This window comes from Taeniopygia guttata, chromosome Z (genome assembly GCF_048771995.1).
Source record: "Taeniopygia guttata chromosome Z, bTaeGut7.mat, whole genome shotgun sequence".
Classification (NCBI taxonomy): Eukaryota; Metazoa; Chordata; class Aves; order Passeriformes; family Estrildidae; genus Taeniopygia; species Taeniopygia guttata.
The window spans coordinates 51,559,125-51,571,839 of NC_133063.1; the positions used below are offsets into that span (position 1 = coordinate 51,559,125).

General features: G+C 40.4%; 2 protein-coding genes across 2 annotated transcripts; both read left to right on the forward strand.

The window, feature by feature from the left end:
* Positions 1–645: 645 nt before the first annotated feature.
* Positions 646–4,465, forward strand: RIMOC1 (RAB7A interacting MON1-CCZ1 complex subunit 1). The gene is made up of 6 exons (XM_030257587.4): positions 646–946; positions 1,256–1,356; positions 1,746–1,889; positions 2,280–2,411; positions 2,609–2,723; positions 4,040–4,465. Exons 1-6 carry the CDS (start codon positions 661–663, stop codon positions 4,333–4,335), a joined length of 1,074 nt encoding a protein of 357 aa, XP_030113447.2. The 5' UTR covers positions 646–660; the 3' UTR covers positions 4,336–4,465.
* FBXO4 (F-box protein 4) lies at positions 4,331–12,290 on the forward strand. Its single transcript, XM_030257585.4, has 7 exons — positions 4,331–4,744; positions 4,865–5,100; positions 6,703–6,920; positions 7,908–7,983; positions 8,497–8,675; positions 9,513–9,688; positions 10,592–12,290. Exons 1-7 carry the CDS (start codon positions 4,571–4,573, stop codon positions 10,679–10,681), a joined length of 1,149 nt encoding a protein of 382 aa, XP_030113445.1. The 5' UTR covers positions 4,331–4,570; the 3' UTR covers positions 10,682–12,290.
* The last annotated feature ends 425 nt before the right edge of the window (positions 12,291–12,715 follow it).

The following is a 12,715-nucleotide window of genomic DNA, read 5'->3' on the forward strand; positions in this document are numbered from 1 at the left end:
GGAAACATATCGAGGTGCTGGAGCAAGTCCAGAGAAGGACAATAGAGGTGGGGAAGGGTCTGCAGCACAAGTCCTGTGAGGAACAGCTGAGGGAGCTGGGGGTGTTTAGCCTGGAGAAAAAGAGGCTCAGAGGTGACCTTATCGCTCTCTACAGCTGCCTGAAAGGAGCCTGTGGCCAGATGGGGTTGGCCTCTTCTCCAGGCAACCAGAGACAGGAAGAGAGGAAGTAATCTCATCCTGTGCCATGGGAGATCTATGTTGCATTTAAGACTGTTCCGCGAAGCATTTTACAAAACACTTCACAAAACATTGTTTCCAATTGCTTCACGGAAAGGGTGATTAGATCTTGGAATGGGCTGCCCAGGAAGGTGATGGAGTCATTGTCCCTGGAACTGTTTAAGGAAAGACTGGACGTGGCACTCAGTAATATGGTTTGGTCGACATTGTGATATTCGGTCGTAGGTTGGAACCAGAGGTCTTTTCCAAAAAAGATTGTAATTGATTGTAAATTGATTCCATAAATTCTGAAACACAGGGTCTCTCCCTGGGGCATGGACACGGCACTGCAGACGCCAGACCCTTCTCTTTATCAAAGAGCTTTCAGGGTCCCAGCCAACAATACGCGCAGGGCGGGCGGGCTGGCGGCGTCCGGCCGGGATCATGGGCCGGATGTCCCGGGCCGGGTGTCCCGGTGGGGTCGGGCGGCAGCGGCACGGCACGGCACGGCACGGCACGGCACGGCCCCGGCCCCGGCCCCGCTTCGCGCCCCGCTCCCCGCGCTGCCCGGGGCCGGGGCCGCGGCCGGGGCCGGGGCCGCTCCCGCCCCCCCAGCCCGCGCTGCTGCGCCTGCGCGGACGGGCGGCACGCGGGCCGGCCATGGCGGCGGCGGCGCTGCGGGCGCGGGTGGCGGCGCTGGGCCGGCGGCTCGGGGCACCCGGGGCCCGCGGTGAGCGGCCGGGGGGGCGAGGGGACCGGGGGTGGCGGCGCGGGCGGCTCGAGGGCACGGGCGGCCCCGAGGGCATCTTGGCAAACGGCGTGTGCGCTTGAGAGCATCAGAGCCTGGCTGCGGATGGCCTTAATTTAATCACGAAAGGTGCGGTCTGGCAGGATGGCTGGCCTGCTTCAATGCTGTATTGTTCAGCCGCTCTTGTAGATGCCCCAAGGATGGATGATTAAACCATGCGAAAAAGGAGCGTGAGCCAGGCTCCTGCTGAGTGCTCATCGGTGCTAAGGGAGCGTTGTGTTCTTCCCTCAGATACCTTCTTGGAGAAAGGCTCTGCTAATCTGGACAAGTTGAAGGACCTCTGCAACGAAGGGAAAGAACATCCTTCCACGCTTTTTCAGCTCTATACCCAGGTATTTGTTACGGACATCAAACTGCCTCTCAAGAAAATGCGTGTAGGGAGTGGGAGACGGTTTGGTGTAAAAAAGGAGGGTGGGGCAGAAAGGCAGGTCGATTATTTGGGGGTGTGTGGTGAGCGTCTGTGAAGCACAGAACTGCTTTTGACTTGGATGACTTGGAGTCGTTCATGATGTTATTTTAGGGACAGAAAGGGATTTGGCTTGACAGTCACCATCACTAATCCTTCCATACTTCTAACTTGCACATTTTGTCAACTAAATGTTAAAAAATACTTTCAAATTGTGATGTTTTATAAACTAACATTTTTTTCTATGTCAACACACATCCATTTGATTATTTTGATGGTAGCATTTCAATTTTGTATATGTTCTTGTTTTCATAGGCTGTCTTAGACATTACATATTTTGAGGAAAACCAGCTTGTGGATGAAGATTTTCCAGAAGAATCTGCATTGCAAAAGCTTAAAGAACTTATTTCCATTCTTTCAGAACCAGAAGACCTAGTGAGGGAATGCAGCATAAAAGAAGTGAGTAGTCAGAGGGTGAATTATTTCATTATTTAAAAATGAAAAGTCTGAAATGGGACATAGTGTTTGTATTTTTGATGGGCAGAATTTAAAGTATTTTGAAACATTTTCAAGTCTCTTTGGTATTGAAATAGTAATTACTGAAAATATTGTTTCAAATGCCTTGTTGTGTGCTCAGAATTTATCTTGCTAACATTTCATGATTCCATAGGCAGTTAACACTTCTATTTGACCTACAGTGTTAGGTTAGGCTAGGCTTGTGTCTCTGCTGATGTCAAACACAGTCCCTGAAGTACGAGATTTATGCAGTGTTTGCATGTGTGCCAGTGCTTATAAGTAGTTCAGGTGGTTTATTTTTGTGTTAGACCAGTTTGTTTGATTTTATTTCAGCCCATCGACCTTCTTGGTGCAGAGTTGTTAGAATGTCTTTACTGGAGAAAAGGAGCCCTGCTTTACATGTATTGCCACACAGCAAAAGAAAGGAGTGAATGGCTACAAGAAAATGTTGCCACATTTAAAAAGGTAAAGGACATGAAAATGTTCTATGAGCTTGCGAATACAGTGTTAAAGTTTGATTGGTCATTTTTAAAATGTGGCTGTGTTTTTTGTTCTGTTTTTTTTTTTTCTTTAATTAGGATTTTGGGGCTTCATAGGAAGTATTTCTGCATATCATTAATTTAACAAGAACTTTTTTTTTCCTTATTTTTAACTGTACTCAGTGTCTTAATGATGGAGTTCAATACTTGATGAAGATGCTTAGCGTTAGATGCCCTCTTCAGCTAGATGAAGATATCTCACTTCAAGATAAAGACACAGCTAGATTACTCAGTGAAGGTAAAAAACCCCAAAAAATAACTCCAAAAAACCTTTTAACCCACTCCTCTTTAATAACTGCTTCACTTTATGAAATGAAATTGCTTCAATTTTTGTGTGTTTTTATTGCTTGGCCTAGTTTATGTTCAAGACTTAACACTTTTTAGAACAAAAAGATAATAAAGAGGCAAATAAGCAGGCAAGAGTGGCCCCGCCTTTTTCTTTTTTGACTCATGAATTTTAGGAGGTGTCAGTGCTCAATTTCCTGGTGTTTTATGGGTGTCCTGGAGCAAGGTGAACTGAGGCAATGAGTGTTTGATTCACAGTAGTGTTTTAGTGGCAGCGTTTGTACACTGTATTTTATTGTGAACCATCCAGTTCACAACTGACAGATGTTGAAGGCACAAATATGACTGCAGAGGGTGCCAGAGGTTCACATATTGATGTTCCCTTTTAGCTCTAGGACAGCACAGGTACAAACACAATTACAGACTTCTCACAGGTAAAAACTACAAGCAGAAGTGGTTAGATTTGGCAAATGTTCTCTGTCACCACTTTATGTAGCTTTATGTAAATTTCATTCCTATTGAGTGTTTCTAGGAGGATCTTAGGCTGCATCAGTGTGATGCAGGTAGGGTGATACAGCAGGAGGGAATTTGCGAGGTAAACCAACTGGTGCTAAGAACATGATGTCCATGTTGAGCACACTCAAAAACAGCTCTACTCTGACTGTAGCAGGATATGCAGCACCTTCTTGTCTAGTGACATTATGTCTGAAGTGACATTACTGCTGTATACCTCCGTAATGTAAAGGCAGATTGTGGATTTATTTAGCACGATTTTTTTTTTTTTTTTTTTTGGTGAAAGACACACGTGTGCCTTTGAATTCAAGTACTAATAAAGCTACTGCTGGTTCACCTAAGTTAAGATGACCTCAGACAGTATCTTTTAGGCTTAAACCTGTGGGAGGCACAGAAATACTCGAGTAAATATGTACAGTCATGCCTGTGCTAAAGAGGCTGTAAAGAAATACTGAAATTCTATGAGATAATTAGGCGAACAAAATTATAGAAATAATATTTATATGGCAGTCTTAAAATATTTTAACATTAAGGAGGGCCAAATTGGACAGACAAATGAGCATGGTCTTGATCCATGGTTTTCTTCTGGGAATTATATATTTATATAATTATATACTTATACTGTCTTTTTGGAACTTTCTTCCCCATTGTTACTGAAAAAGAATTAACAAGCTTGTTAATACTTTTGTGTTAATACTTAATGTGTACTTGCTTATAGCAGAATAATGAAGTACTTGATCTAAATTATTTTTGCAGGTATATTTAGTGACACTCACTTACTAGCAATGATGTACAGTGGAGAAATGTGCTACTGGGGACTGAAACACTGTGGAGCAGTGGAAGGGAAGCAGGAAAGCCTTGAGTCAATAGACCCGGTGTCTGACAGTGACCTGGACAGCAGATCACAGAGCATATCGCTGGATTTCCAAGAAACAGGGAGAAACATGTTAACAAAGTATGTGGCTGTATGTGAGGGACCCTTAAAAGGTCAAGGGTGGAACACAACAACTGCAAAACAAATGCTGCATTACTTTGTGAAATCCCATAGCTAAGATCCACTGCATTGTCTGTGCTAGAAGAAAATTTGTGGCATAAGAGCACAGTCTTCGTCACTGACTTTCTTTTTCTTCTTTCCAACTGAAATGTGTACTTGTGTTGCATTAAAGCCACGCATTCCAAGGACTCCCGGGCTGCGGTGCAAAGAGCGCTGCTGGGCGTGGGTGCGGCCGCCGCCCGGGGCAGCGGCCGGGCGCTGGCGGAGCGTGCGCGGCGGGCGCGGGCGGCGCCATGGCGGCGGCGGAGCGGCGCGGGGCCGGGCTGGAGGCCGCGGTGCGCGGCGGGCTGCGCGCCCTACGGGAGCGCTGGCTGCGGGGCACCCGCGAGCGCGCCGGCTCCGCGCCCGCCCCGCTGCCGGCGGCGCCGGACGGCGCGGGGGGAGTGAGCCTCCTGCAGAGCCTGCCGGTGAGCCGGGCCCGCTGGCGCGGGGCGGGGGGAGGAGGGGGCAAAGCGCTGCGTCCCACCCCGTCCTTCTTCGCTGCTGAGTTCGGGAGTCGTTAAACCGCTGCTCTCAATGGTTTTCAGATCGACGTGCAGCTGAACATCATGTCCTTCCTCTCGCCCCAAGATTTGTGCCGCTTAGGAAGCACGAGTTGTTACTGGAGGGCAGCTGCGCAAGACCCGTTGTTATGGAGATACTTTCTCCTGCGGGATCTTCCCTCTTGGACATCTGTTGATTGGAAATCACTTCCAGACGAGAAGATTTTTAATAAAGCCTTTTCAGAGGTCAGCGGCAATGCACTGTATGATTACATGGCAGTGTAAGTATCTCCATATTCTCCTACATGACTTCAAGTGTGCCTACAGCAGTAATATTCAGCCCACAGGCATGTTCCATATTTATAGAAATAAAGCTCTGTTGTAAGTTGCTGTTTAAATTTTGATGTGTCTCAAATCTATTGTTTATTTTGGAAATACAATTTCCTGTTGCTCCATGGTCTGGTCAGCTCTTTCTGTTTGGAACTCAACAGGAATGTGAAACATTGTAAAAAACAGAAGGCTAATGGTATAAAATATTACAGGTTTTTGTACACTGTCAGTCTGCTGTGACACAGAACTACTGCATACTCTTGATCTTGGTAAAGAAGTGTTCTTTGCTCTCAGTGCCACAGCAGTTATTTTCATAAAAGTACGAAGAAGTCTTCAAGCTACAGCAAATGAAATGGATCTTCATTGTTTTTTATCTTATTTGGAAGACCTAATAATAAAAAAGTGCACTGAATGTGCACAGAATAACAAGTTGTATTGTTTTAGGTCTGATTGTCAAAGGCTGTAAGATGGAGACCGGTTTCTGCTAGTATATTGAAAAACATAGCAACACAATAAATATGTTTGGATGACTGAGAAGAACACTTAAAACAAGGTAGTTTGTGGTGATTTATTTTCTAAACTTCATTCAGTTCCTTTGATTTGCAGTGGTGCTCTGTGGATTTGTTTGGGATTTTTGATTTATTTGCAGTTACATTTTCCAAAGGTGGTCCTTAACATGTTGCTTTGTGGTAAGTGCATTAACTTCTGCAATCTCCTTGCCCTTCATCCCCTTTTAACAGGTGGGAACAGTACACTCAGAATTTGATGTGCAAAATGTGGACTGATTTTGAAATTGGATTTAAATCTGTTTAGGTCTGAACCGCCAACTTGAAGCCACCTGTCACTGATTTCCATTGTGTCTGCATGCACTTGGCGGTTTTGCTGATCTCAACTGAAACATTTCAGCGTGGGTATGAAGCAGCTCACATTTGATGTTTCCTTGAAGAGATTTGTTCGGGAGCAGCCTACCATGACTCCAGAAGCAAACTGAGGCTGCTGCTCTAGAACATCTGACTGTTTTTCTTCCCCTCAATTACCAGTCTTTCCATGCCTTATAGCATCCACACCAAATGAGTATATAAGTTTGCAGGAAACACTTGTTTCCTTCCACAGTTTGCATGGTCTCTTTTCAGGTGGTTACTTGTTATAAACACAAAAGAGTTTAATTAGGGTTTAAAATGCACTCAAAAGGCTCACTTTTAAAATTTTATTTTTCACGTGACTCTTCTGCTTTGATGTTATTTTACCTATATTGTGTATTCAGTGAGGATGGGGAATTTATGATTTTTATTTTTTTTTTTTCAAGTAAACTGAAAGCTCTGTAGATAGAAGTGTACTGAGGTCCAAAAAGTCAGTATTTAGATGTCAAAAGAACTGATGCTTTGTCTGCTTAGTACTGGTGCTTGAAACCATCGATTTGGAACTTTATAATTTTTGACCTATGCTTTGAGTTGTACCAGTAGAAAAGCATAAGAAGAGTGGGACTTAATTGGTTTGATTAATACCTCTTTTGTATTTTATGTTTAATTTCTAGTTGCATCTATTTTAAACAGATATAAAAGGAGCTGTCCTCAGGGTAGAAGTTGGAAATCGAGCCGTCCCCGGTATGGGACTGTGACTTCCTTTTTGCAATCACTGGTCACTCAGGCAGAACCTCGCTTTGCTATGTTTGGGCCAGGTTTGGAAGAGCTGGACAACTCTTTAGTACAAAAGATGATGACATGCCCAGAAATTCTGCTGGTAGCTGGCTTACCTCATAGACAAATTCATGGTAATGATGGTTTTGGCTTTTAGCTTCCTTATTTTGTAAATACATAATACACAAAAAACTTTGAGGAAGACATGAAGAAAATAATTTTTTTTTTTTTGTATCCTTAATATTCAGTAGAATAATGGTAAAAAACTGTTTTCTCTCTGATTTGTTCAGAAGGCTAAATGCAATGAACATTTGGGACAAACTAATAGCTTTAATGAATTTATGATTAAATTTGGACATTGTCAGAAGAATAATTTTGTTCCTTGTACTTCTATTTTCATTCAAAATTCCATGTTACTGCTGCTGTTGTGGTCAATAAATGCAGACAGGCCTTTCTTTCAGTGCTGCTTGCAGTAAGTGGCTAAAAAACACATTTGTGATTTTACACAGGAACTCAAGGCTGATCCTTTTATGATTCAGTATTCTGGTATCACATTATGTAAATTTTACTTAGAAGAGTTAAAAGAGCAGGTGAGGGATTTTTTTGATGTTTAAAAGAGTAGCTTTGAATGTCTAATTTGACTTCAGTCCAAGCCAGAGACAAAAATGCGTTACTTTTTAACTAATGTTATTTCATCACATCAGAACTCGAATAATTAAATTTTATTTATAGGAAGCATGACAATTATTTTTAGTGGGTTTTTTACTTCTCTCATATGTCCTTTTCAATGCAGCTTGTCATAAGCAGACTGGAGCCTTTTCTATGCCAGTTTTAGCTAATAAATACAAATTTCTAATTTAAATTTCTAGGTTCAACTCTAATAATCAGAAATACAGAAATGGTTTTAATACCATTGACTAGATTTTAATGAAACTAAAAGTCTTGTCAATTGGAGCATGCATAAAGTTTAATTGTAAAATAGTAAATCTGCCACCCCTAACAGCAATATCTAGGTTTGAATATATTCATTTTATGGCACCACTGGAATTTTTTGAACTACCACTTAATTGTATTCAGTAGCCAAATAGTTGTAATCTCATAGATTCATTTTTTCCTTGTAGGAATTGGATCAGGTGTCAGTTTTCAGTTTAACAGCAATCAAAAATTCAATATTGTGACACTGTATTCCACCACGAGGTAAGATAAGTTCTCCACCAAATGAAAAGTACAGTTTCTGATTTATTTCAGGCTTTTCTTCATATTCTTGTCATGTGACTTTCATGTGCACTTTCTCATGCATGGATATTCCTTATAAATTGAAGTTTCAATGCCTGCCTTTGCTTCTCCTTTCTTTTTTCAACCACTAAGTTTTCACATGGAAGTAATAAAACTTTTCCAAACAGTATATATACCAAAGGTGTATAACAGGTACATTACAGGTGCTTCTATCCCTCTTAATCCCTTGATTAAGTCCCTTTTGAAACACTCTATGAACTCATCCTGGAGTGTATTTTCATAAACATCTTGCAGTTTGCCAACCTTCTCTGTTTGTGCCCTCAGAAAGAAAGGAGGGCAGGAGGGGACAGGGAGAAACAAAACCAATTTCCTAGCTTAGCCCATTTTCCTGTCCCTTTCCTGCACGACATAGATGAAATTTCACCATTCTGTTTTGGCATTCTCAGTTGACCTGACTACTGAAATACCTTTCAGTGTGGAAAGGAGGAGAGCAAGGGAGGAGCAAGCTGTTGCTGTGAATAAGATGTTTTACCAAGAGAACAGCACAGTAGGGAACCAGCAAGCCGTGCACTACAGTGTAATAGCTCAAGTGAGGAAGGTGTGCGAAGTAGTTGATGGATTCATTTATGTTGCTAATGCAGAAGCTCATAGAGGTAAGGGATTTCTCTTTATTTATATTTTGTGAATAGCTGGAGTATTAGATTACAAAGACTATGCAACACATCAAAATCCATGTTCTGATCCTTTAAAAATCTGCTATTTCTTTACATCTTACCGTGTTGAAGAGATCTCCCGTTCTCGACATTCTCTCATCAACATGTTAGGGATTGTGGCCCCTTGTTTTGTTTATGGCACATACTGATATAGTTGCTATCTAAATTACATGTGGGAAATTACATGGGTTAGAAAAAAACCCAAAAAACCCACGGGTAAGTATAGGGGAAACTTGAAAATACATTGTTTGTGCTATGGAAACAACCTTCACCAGGAAAACAGTAAAAAATGCAATTAGTCTAAATCAGTTTAGTCCTGTAAGATGATAATCCAGTTAACAGTTATGGTAATTGTCTTTACATTCATCAGCTTTGAATGGAGGGAGAGGGCTATGTCAGAGACAGGCAAAAAACTTTGAAGGGGTACACTAAGAGAAAAGTACATTCAGTAGGGAAGAGCTGCTGACTGTGCAGTGTATGAGTATTTCTGAATGGCATTTTGTAATTTTGATCTCTGTGTGGTACTCAGAAAACGCTCTGATGCTAGGATTGAAATAGGCTGCCTGTAGAATGTATGGAGATCTTTAACATCTAGATGTCATCAGTATCTGTGTAACATAAAGGCAGATGAGTAAGTCTTGTATTAAGCAGAACAAGATCATTTGCCTCTTCTAGCCCTCTGTCTAATTGCCTCTGAAATAAAAAAAAAAAAGCCAAAACAAAGACACCTTGTTTTTGCATATGCTTAAGACTCATATATTAAAAATTGTTTCTTAGAGCATGATCGTCAGGAGGAGCTGGCTCGTATTTTGGCAATGATTGATCCAGCCCTTGGGCCTCCGAACAGACCTCTGCTGGTTTTGTCCTGTGTGTCTCACGTTGGTGTGAAAAGAATTCCATGTGTTTACGTGGCACATCAGTTGCAACTAAATCTGCTGCATCAGCCCTGGATGGTACTTACTCTTAAACCTTTATTTTCTGTTTCTCTGTGGTTTAAATTTAATTTAGGCTCTCAGTTTCCTTAACTATACCTACCTAACCGAGTGTGCAGCTTTCAACACTAGTACACAAGCTTTCCATTTAAGTGAAATACCTTGTTTCTTTGGTGCTCCAAGATGAATTATTAGCCTGTCTGAAAACAAGGAGCTAAGTGACTTGCCCAAAAGCACACAAGAGACTTAAGCTAGAACTAGAATGTTAGGAAGGACAAATCATGGTCTTGAAGCGAGTAACGAAGCTTCAGTTCATTTAAATATAAATTTATTAAATCACAGCCTTGGACAAAGATAGATTTTCGTGACATTTTTAAAAGACTGTTCACTGTCACTCAGTTGATTTGATGTCTTCAGGTTTTGGCAGATCAGTTTTCTACCTAGAATGTAAGGTCCTGAACGTGCTTTTTTACGTTAGTCAAGCACAGTATCTATCACCCTGGTTCAGCCACACAGAATTAATTTTTGTTGATGTTCTGTAGCTGAGAAATAACTTAATCAGAAAAAAATCCTGATTTGAGGTAATTTCTTTGTTTTCATAAGGAAATGGATTGCCATCTGTGCTGATGAAATGATTGTATCAGAGTGAATTGATATTCTTAGTACCAGAGTGAATTGAAGCAAATTCACTCTGCTACTAAGAGTGAAAGCTTTCCTAACATGTGGGAGTTTTTTTATTTGTTTTCTTACTCCTGTAAAACCTTTTTTTGTCTAAGGGACCTTTACACTATTGATAAAAATTTAGATTTTATATGAGTGTTTCTGACTTTACAGATAGTCAGAGACTGATATTAAGATACTGTTAGATCCTGTTAGCTGTTACCTCTAATACATTAACTTTTTCTTTTAATTTTATTTTCACAGATGCAGGACACTGTAGCTGCAACTTTAGGTGGATTGCTAAATGGAATTGAGTGGCTCTTGGAAGAAGCAAATTATAAAAGTGCTCAGTAATAGGATTAGGCATTGTTGCACTGTATAAACCTTTTGGTATTTTCCATTTCAGTTGAAATACCTTTTGGTATTTTTCATTTCAGTTGAAATAAGAATCTTGTCCTTCTGGCAAGAGTACTGTCAGAAGGGAAAACGAATAAGGCAAACCTGCATATGTTTCACTGCGCATACTCAAATTCTTAACATATTCCAACTATAGTCCTCAATGAGAAGTACAAGTTGGATTGCCTCAATTCTAGCTGCGATAAAGAAGTGATTTGGAGACAATCTGAGTGTTTTGTTTTGTTGTTTTTCTCTCTTTCAACTACAGGCCTTTAGAGTACCATCTTTTCCAATATATCTGATGGTCTAATATCTTCTATAAATAAATATATAATACTATGTTAATTTATCAGCACAGCCTTATCATACGTTTAGTAAATATATTCAGTGGAGATCTTTACAGTAACACTTCCTGACCAAAGAAAATATACTGTAGGTTGTACAGTAGGCTGACAGAAAGACAGTTACTCTTGATGTCAGAAAAGTGAGTTCCCCTGTATCTTTCCAGAAAAAATGCCTAGATAAAAAATAGTGGGGGGAATTTTCAACCCAGACCAAATTTCTTAGAAGCAAACTCCTGCATATGAATTGTTGTTTCTTTGTTGTGATCTTACTTACTAACCAACTACAACAGACTTCAGCATCTTTAGCTTTCTGTTGCACTGAAATCATTATCTTGAACTGGATATGCCTCTGATTCTATGAACAAATGTTTAATAGGTTAATTCAGGACTTCATTGCACACATAGACTATCAAGTTTCCCAAACAGTTGTGGCCATTTGCAGATGTGAATTATACCTGTCTTGAAATTTTCTACACAGTTGCAAATAATTTTATCAAAAGGGAAGAATAATTTTAAAGCTGGAATTGTGTTTTCCATATTGATGTCTTTCAGGATTATTTATCGTCTTACACCTTTTCATGTTGTTATTATTGGGGGAATATTCAGAAGCTTCACTTGGATTTCTTGCCAGGGCATTTATTTGCTTTATTCTTGGCTCTTTTTTTTTTTTTTTTTTCCCTTATCATCATGGAAATTCAAGTGTCTCACAATGTTTTCTTGGTACCAAGATAAATGATTGCATAGTGCATGTACAGCTGTAACTACCCTCAATCTGGGATACTTGGGTGATGATCAATACAGCCATGTCAGAAACATTCCATTTGAGAAGATGTTTGGGAATTTTAATGAACTAGAAAGTATATATAATTTTTTTCATCTTTATGTTCAAGTAATCAATTTTTGCATATATTTTTGGTGTGTCCTAATCAGACACACCAATGAAAATTCTGTGGTTTGTCCTTTTTTTTTTTTTTTAAATAATGTATGTGTGTTTTGCCCTTTAAAATAGAGCAGACACAATGAATTTATGAATATTTGGGTTAGAATTTAATGCTTTGTGACTGTGTGTGTGTGATTTTTCTCCTAATCGCATTAATTTCGTAGTGGTCTATATGTAGGGGATTGAATGCAGCAACCTGATTCTTTGTTATGTATGGAGGGATTATGGAAGATCCTTTTTCTACTTTCTTCATAAGGAATAAATACTTACTTAAAGAATGATATTTACAGTCTTCCTATGTGTGTTAAGCCCCTTACATGTGTGCACGTGTGCTCACACACTGCAATCACACTGTCATAACAAATTACCATTGTCATCAATAGTCATTAATGAACAAGGTTATTGAATGTTACCAGTTTAATTAAGATAACACACTGTAATTTCAAATTGTTAGGATAATGTAGAGTATGTAATTTTTCTGAAAGAACATCTGTTAGATTAATTTAAAGCTAGAGTGGACTTCCGAAGAGATTAACTTAAAGCTAGAGTGGACTCCTGAATCAAATGTGAACCTCTGAATACCGTGGTTCCAGTTTTCCACGAGGAGCCCGGCCGGGAAAAGAGGGAAGCGAGTGGAGTTACAAGTGAGTGTGGCATCCCAAGGGACCCTGCGAGTGGGAGAAGGGGGAGTGCTTCCTTTTTGCCATC